This window comes from Malania oleifera, chromosome 1, assembly GCF_029873635.1.
Source record: "Malania oleifera isolate guangnan ecotype guangnan chromosome 1, ASM2987363v1, whole genome shotgun sequence".
In the NCBI taxonomy this organism is placed as follows: domain Eukaryota; kingdom Viridiplantae; phylum Streptophyta; class Magnoliopsida; order Santalales; family Ximeniaceae; genus Malania; species Malania oleifera.
Window position 1 is genome coordinate 34,537,655 of NC_080417.1, and position 8,491 is coordinate 34,546,145.

Below are 8,491 nucleotides of genomic sequence, written 5' to 3' on the forward strand. Positions count from 1 at the left end.
CTTGAAAATTGTTGGAGAATCCCTTTGTTAATTTAATTTATCATTCTTTGATTCTCCCACACTTTTATACCCCATTTGTTCTTTAAATTCTCATTTTTCTCCTACTCTTCTTTTAGTTGAAAATCATTTTGGGAGAAAATATACTTGGGGGTTTTATGTGAAGAGGCTTGAGCATATATCATATACATATGTATTGCTTGATGGCCTTCTTCTTTCATTTGTGATATATTTTCAAAGATTAAAATGTCTCATATTTTCTTCTTTTGAAAACCATTTTTGGGGAAAATATTTTTGGGGTTATATTTGTCACGACCTGCTCATTTTTCACAATTTTTTTTAATAACAATATTAACGTCATACATTCCAGCTTGGCAGGTCACCATCCACCTGGACTCGTGGGTACCAGGGATACATCAAAACACAATCGGAAGCCTAAGCAGCAGGAAATATATATATATTCACAACATTGTAAATACAAAACATCCATCATTTTACCATATATACCAGAGCCACTACATTCACCGTACTTCCATATATACATCTCAAAAATAAGACCTAGGGACATTTCTCCAAAATCTAACTGTCCGTACAAAACTTACCCTTCAAAAAGGGTAGATACACAACACTAGCTCAGCAGGGCTTTTCTCGCTCTCCTATCTGGGGCTCCTGAAAAGTTTATAATATTTAGGGGTGAGACACCTCTCAGTAAGGGAAATAAACTAATACCAGTGTGTGGCAACATGAGTATTTTGTATTCTATATATATCATATATAACATATTCAATACTGTTTATAAAATCTGGGAAACATATGTATATCAAAACATGGCAGAACATACTGCATTTCATAAGCATATCTCATCTCATATCATAATAATAATAACATAAAAATATTCCTGGTAGGTTAACTGGCTGTTGTCATGTATTACCCTCACATAACTAGGTTGTGTAGCCCGAAGGCGGGACCTGACAATGGTTGGCCGACCACTGCCAAGTCAAATAGTAGTCTGTTAGTCCGATGGGTTTACCAGACCTGGTTCGTACACCAGGGGCGATCAACACACTTCTTATAAACCACATCGACCATCCAATATCACACCACTCCGTACAGCGGCGTTAACACAGATAACATGATCACGAAGACCATGGACACATAGCAACGGTACCGTGCAAGTGCTAGCCTAGACCAAGCCAACCAGGTTCTGATATCATATACATATACTAAAATCGTGATACATGAATATCTTATATCATTAATTATCAAATCAATCATATCATTTGCACATATACGTATATCATGAAAATCATCAACCCGTACGCCGGCAAAACATAGCACAGCCCATACGCTGGCAAATCACAGTCACATAGCACAGCCCGTACGCCGGAAAACATAGCATAACCTGTACGCTAGCAAATCACATCACATAACACGCCCCGTACGCCGGCAAATCATGTCATAGCATGACCCGTACGTCGGCAAACATATCATAAAAATCTCGGCCCGTACGCCGGTTTTTTCATCATAAAAATCCATATCATTCACATTCCCAGAAAGCAGTATTTTATATCATTTATACTCATGCCACACAGATGGATTTTCACATATTCAACATACCATCATTTTAACAATATTCTCCAAAACATAAATCATACATATAAATATATTTATTTTCCTGAAACCAAATGATACAAATATATATATATACATGTGTTTTCTCAAAATGAACTAGCTTAGTTTATCCCCTTACCTGATTCCTGGAAAGCTCCTAATAAAACTGCTTCGCACTCGTAGGGTTCCTAACTCAACACCTTGAAAATGAAAACTCCCAGTATTAAAGTTAAGTATTTTCATACGTACAACATTTTCTATAACTACCACTAAGTCAAATTCGTCTTAAAAGTCTTACCTCAACTTAGGGATGATTCCCTACGTTCCCAATTCAACACCCCTGGAAACAACATTGTCCAGAATTAAAGTTCAGTATTTTTAAGCGTATAACACTTTTTACAACTGTCACAAATCCAAATATTGAGTAAAAGGACTTACCCTGGATTTGGGATGGTTTCCAACTTGCTTTCACCAACGATCCGCTCTAGCAAAAATGGAGAGAACTTCCCCAGGAGCATCGTGGTGACTTCGGATTGTCAATCCGGTGAAGATTTGGCCCGAAATCAACGAAAGAAAGAGGGAAAACCGAAAGGGAGAGAGAGAGAGAGAAATGGTAGCTTCGTTTGTAAGTTAAAAATCCAGATTTTTCTATTCATAGACAGGGGATTTCATCGACGAGACACGTCACCTTGTCGACAAGTCCTTCATTAAATTCGTCGACGAGACCCTGTATTCGTTGAAGAAATTCAGGTTGCCCTAGAACCTCTCTCGATATTTTCTTGTCGACGAAGCCCTGTGCTCGTCGACAAATTTTCTTATGCACTCGTCGACGAGTCCTAACAATTTCCTTGAAATTATGGTTATCCCCCAAAATACAATGTCGTCGACGAAGTCTACGGCCTCCTTCTGTTTCTGTTTCTGTTTCTATTTTTCTCCCTCTTATTATTAAAATCATATTATTCTTCAGGTCACTACAATATTTGAAGAGGCTTGAGCATATAACATTCTCTATATGTATATTGCTTGAAGGCCTTTCTATTTTTCATGTTTTCAAAGATTAAATTTCTCTTATATTCTTTTATTTGGAAAAATACTTTTTGGAGAAATTTCTTGTGAATAATGTCTTGAAGGCTTAGACTAATATTCTTGCTCATATATTTTGCTTGAATGCCTTCTTGGGATTAATTTTACTAAAGTCAATCATTTTGAAGAAAACTCTAATATCCTCCTACTCTTATCTTTGAAATACATTTATTGGAGAATTTCTTTGGGTTATACAAGAAGAAGCCTTGAGCATATATCAATTTAATATATACTTGCTTGAGAGACTTCTCCTTTTATTTTATAAAGGTCAATCATTTTGATAGCAAAATCCTAGTTTCTCTTACTTATCTTGAAGTATATTTTTGGAGAAACTCTTTGAGTTATTTAAGAGCTTTGAGCTTATATTCATTAATATATATTGGCTTGAAAAGCTTCTTGAAAAAAAAAAAAAATAAGGTTAAAGCATATATTTATTTTTGCTCGGTAACCTTTATGATTTAAATTTGAAAAAGTCAATCATTTTAGAAAAGAAAATCATTTTCCAAACTCTCAAGTTTTACTAGAAAAATATTTTGAGAGAAAACTCATACTCTACATGAGCTTCATTTCAAAATCATATGAGAGTGCATATTAGATTTTAATGTTGTACATCCCTGCTTAGTTTAGAAGCATTTGTTTGTACGCAAATTCTATTAAATATATTTGTATTCCAGGTGTGGCTTGAAGAGGGAGACTAGCCCTAGAATAGTCCTGGGTAGACTTAGACCCAGTTAAGAAAGTCCCGGACTGGTTTAGACTCGATTAGGAAAGCTAGGTGTGCCATCCTGGTAAGACGTGACAGTTGGGTTCAGCCCATTAATTGAACTGGGGAGTCTCAGCACCGTAAATGAGACCGGTTCGGTTTAGCCCAAAATTGAACTAGGGAGTCTCATCCCCGCAAGTGAGACTAGTTTGACTCAGCCTAGTAATTAAACTAGGGTTTTCCTCGCCCCGTAAGGAGAGGATGTAAAAGGTTTTTACTCCGCCCAGTTAAGTGAGCATGTTATAATGGAATCCTTGGGGATAAGCCCAAGGCGGGGATGTAGGCTGGTTTGGCCGAACCTCAATAACAAATCTGGTGTCGTTCTCTCTCTATCTTATTTAAATTCCTGCACTTTAATTTCAGCATGTGTATGAATGTTTATTTAATGTCAAAATTATTCTCATGCACACATTTAATTTAAATAAGATACTACACATGTGTATGTTTGCTTTTATTATTAAACTCGATTTACATACACGTATATATATATATGTTGAATGGGATATGAACTGTGGTGAATCGGTGAAACATTTAAATTAGCTTAAAAGTTTTTAAAACCCAATTCACCCCCCCTCTTGGGATCACACCGATTCCAACAAGTTGTTTGATCGTCTATGCCTGTTTCCTCTGCCTCAACTCTCCATGTTCAAGGCTGAACTCGAAGTGGAGCCATGGTTCTACTGCATTCTGATTTCTTCTGTCAAAATCATGCTGACGACCTCATCGTATACAAGCTTCGATTTTCCCGCAGAGCTACTGATGGCAATAACGACACCAGTCCAACTTTCAGGCAACTAACTGAGAACCAGTAGGGCCCAAATCTCATTATCAAACTTTATCCCGACTGAGGCGAGTTGATCCGACAACTCATTGAAATTATTCAAATGTCTGCTAAAACTTTCACCTGCAGACATGCTCATCGTAAGTAGTCTTTTCATGAGATGTACCTTGTTTGCAACTGAAGGCTGCTCGTACATATTAGAGAGCGCATCCATCAGAGACTTGGTAGATGTTATATGTTTGATATTGAACGCCACAGATTTTGACAACGTCATTCTAATGGCTCCAATGGCTTTTTGATCAAGGAACTCCCACTCGTCCTCGTTTCTTTCGACATCTCGATTTTCTAATCTAAAGATGGAATTAGCTCAAATGGATAGCGCAATTGGATTCGGAATGATCGAAAACCCTGGAAATGGTTCAAGTCGCTCCAAAAACGGACCCAAAAAGATTTCGAAAAGTTCAGTCAAAGATTTAGGTCAAACTTGGTCCACTTGGTCAACTCTGCTAACGTGGCAGATAACACAGCACGTTGACGTGGCAACTGATGTGGCACCTGCTGATGTGTCAGTGGGCCCACCTACTGATGTGGCGGCTGGCGTGTCACTCGGATGACTTGGCACCCCTGCTGACATGGCACCCCCCAGGTCTGGATCGTCGGTTCGGGTTGGATACGGATCCGCGGATTAGGTCTTGGGTTGATCCGGTCTAAGTTAGCGTCTGGCTCGGGTCGGGTGTGTACCGGGTCGGGTTGAGGCGGTCTGAGCGAGGAAGACGTGTGGCAACGCGTGGGCGCGTGAAGAGCTGGTCACCAGCGCGTGGCGAAGCGTCTTGCTCCGGCAAGGCGTGTGAGACTTCGTTTGAACTCCGTTCAAGCTCTGGCTTGCATGGTTCTCTTCGTCTCGATGAGCTGAATATGATGGGCGCCTCAAAACTTAGTTTTGAGCCACTGGATAGAGCTCTGATTTCGAGATCACTTCCAATCTGGCTTTTCTGCTCCAACCGGGCTCTGATACCACTTGTTAGGACCCTGTGAACAACCAGAAAGATGTGACACCAGAATTTTAACGTGGTTCGGTCAATATCAACCTACGTCCATGGAGCACACACCACAAATTTACTATTTGCCAGAAAATTACAATTCTCACACTCTCTCTCTCCCTCTCTTCCTCTTCTCTTTCTCCTCTCTGCTCTCTAAGCTTCTCACTTGTGCATCTCTTGTATTCCTCAACCCTCTATTTGTAGAGCTGATATTTAAAACAATATTTAATCACAATTAAACATAATCAATCACAAATGAGAGGTTTACAATCATGGGATAAATGGAGATTAATTGCAAACCGCGTTTCAACTCATCACGCGTCTTCAGCTTCTGGCTCTCCTGTCTCTAGCTACAACAAATAACACCACTAAATTATTTGTTATACATATTCGTAGTAGTCCTCTGTGGCTCTTAAGTAAGGCTAAGAAAGTGTAATTCAATTTGAATGTGACTCCTAATCGGTGCTATTTTTGTTTCATTTTCTTTATGTACTAGGAATACCATTATCTTTTATCGAGACAACCAAATTCAATTGGCAAACTAACGCATTTTTACCCATAACTAATTGTTGGGGTGTAAATGGTGTCATCATTTTCTTTGATTGTGCATCATCTCCATCATTGCCATCTTCTGTCATCTTCACCACACCTTCCCAAAACACACAAACTTCCTCTGTTTTTTCTCCTACCACATTGGCCTGGCTGTCCATTTATGACAAAATGGAAAAGAAATGATTAGCTACAATTACTTTACCCTTTGACTTCTGCACAGTGTTCAATAAAGGTTTGGAGTTGACACATGCAACTAGTGATGATTTTTTTACCATTCCATAAATTGTCAGAGATATCCCAGATGTGTTTTCTTGATGAGTGGTTCAGATTGGTCATCATGCCAATTGCCCACCACCTCACATTGAAGAACCGTAGCATAAAATAACTAGGAACCCTTCTAGCGAAGTTCTTTTGTGTGTTCTTCCATGATTCTCCTGTTGTTAATATAGGTAACATAAGCCGCTACTGGCAGAATCCAGAGATTCAACCTCACACAACGTTTCACAAAATCTTAACAACAATTAGCCCCAATCTTCTTCTTGATCAATATATCTCTATTACTCTTAGCACTAGTAACTGATGATACTGCTTTTGCAATCATAATGAGGCTGTTCTTGTTGATTCTACAGTTTGGATTTGCCACAAGTGCTTTGATTAATCAAAATAGATCCAATGGGCCGGTGATGATTGAAGAAGACTACATAAATTGGGTGAAACAAACTGGTTTTTTCAAGCATTCATTTTACCAGAAAGCAAGGAACAAATTCAAGCCTTGCTTAACCTTAAAGGTTAACAAAAACCATGCATTAGGCGATTTTACCACAGTGAAAAAGGCTATCAATTCAGTTCCAGTTGTTAATCTCTGTCGGGTGGTTATCTCCATTGGCCCAGGGATTTACAGGTAATATATAAGCAGAGTTGTTGTTTATTTTGTTATGGAAGGGTCCTCTTTAGTTACATTTGTTTTAGATTAGTAGCTTTATCACCACCTATAAATAACAGCGTTCAGTAAATTTTGATGGCATGGAAATGCAGGGAGAAGGTTGAGATTCCGGCAACAATGGCCTACGTGAGCCTGGAAGGTGCTGGTGCAGACAAGACTATTATAGAGTGGAATGACACAGCAGACAGAATTGGTAAGAATGGACTACCACTGGGTACCTATGCTTCTGCAACGTTTGCCGTTAATTCTCCCTACTTCATTGGAAAGAATATCACTTTCAAGGTAAGACCAAGTTTCAAGACTGGACGCAAAATACATTATTTAATAGGACAAATTGCATAGAGTTTTAATTTTGATATTCAACTTCTTGAACTCGCAATTCAGTTGTAATATTATTCCTTATAGCCAACATTGACCAACAAGCATCGGCTTGCTTAACAAACTTGTGACTAGGACTTTAAATTACTTTTTCCCTTCTAAGCTCCCAAAAATCCATGACATCTTGTACTCTGATTCCTCCATTTATGCGATCATCGCCTCAACCTTGCTTATGCCATCTCAATCAAACCTACATTGCCTCGTCACTTCATGCATTCTGGAGTTCAAAGTAGAGCTGTTTTGCATTTTAGTGGGATGAAAAAGTAATTTACAAAATCCTGGTCATGAGCTTGTCAAGTGGACAAACATTGTTTAGTCAATTTTAATTGTGGAAGATCACATTGCAATTTGTTTGCAAGTTGGAAGGGGGGAAATGGCCAGATTGAACATCAGGGATTAAAGTGTAATTAAATGAAATTTTGGAGAACTATTTATATAAGTTGTCCTACTTAATAACATTTATACTGGTGAAACCACTATGTTTTAACTTTTGATATTTTAACCCAGTTATCAAAAGGGGAGTGAGAAATAGATTAAGAAGCCACGTGAAGTCTCATCGATCAATTTAGTGCTTATTTATTGATTTTTATGTTGTGCAACAGAATAATGCACCGCCACCACCGTCGGGAGCACAAGGGAAGCAGGCAGTGGCGCTGCGAATCTCGGCAGACGCAGCAGCACTTATAGGTTGCAAGTTCATCGGAGCACAGGATACGCTTTATGATCATTTAGGGAGGCACTACTTCAACGACTGCTACATTCAGGGTTCGGTGGACTTCATATTTGGGAATGGTCTGTCACTGTACAAGGGCTGCCATTTACATGCCATCACCAACAGCTATGGAGCCTTAACCGCCCAGAAGAGGGACAGCTTGCTTCAGAAAACGGGGTTCTCCTTTGTCAGCTGCAGGATCACTGGGTCAGGTGCCCTTTACCTTGGGAGGGCGTGGGGCACTTTCTCTAGGGTGGTCTTTGCTTACACTTACATGGACAAGATCATCGCCCCTAGAGGCTGGTCTGATTGGGGAGACGAGCACAGGCACACGTACTTCACTCTCTCTTTCTCAAAAGTGATGAATGGTCCATTCTGTTTTGTTTTTGGCTCACTGAGATATTATTAGATTTGTACATGTGGGTAGTTGAGATAGCTAAATATATATCTAACGCAAACAATGCTGGAATTGGTTTGCAGGACAGTATTCTATGGGCAATACAAGTGCTGGGGGCCGGGGGCTGATTTTGGAGGGAGGGTGTCATGGTCCAGGGAACTCACTCAGCAAGAGGCCCGACCATTCATTTCGCTTGCCTTCATCGATGGCTACCAGTGGCTCACAAACTCGTGA

General features: G+C 39.5%; 1 protein-coding gene across 1 annotated transcript; it reads left to right on the forward strand.

Annotated features, from left to right (window-relative positions):
• Nucleotides 1-6,429: 6,429 nt before the first annotated feature.
• On the forward strand, nt 6,430-8,491 carry LOC131156810 (probable pectinesterase 53). The gene is made up of 4 exons (XM_058110751.1): nt 6,430-6,728; nt 6,863-7,052; nt 7,751-8,193; nt 8,341-8,491. The coding sequence occupies exons 1-4, from the start codon at nt 6,430-6,432 to the stop codon at nt 8,489-8,491; spliced, it is 1,083 nt and encodes a 360-aa protein (XP_057966734.1).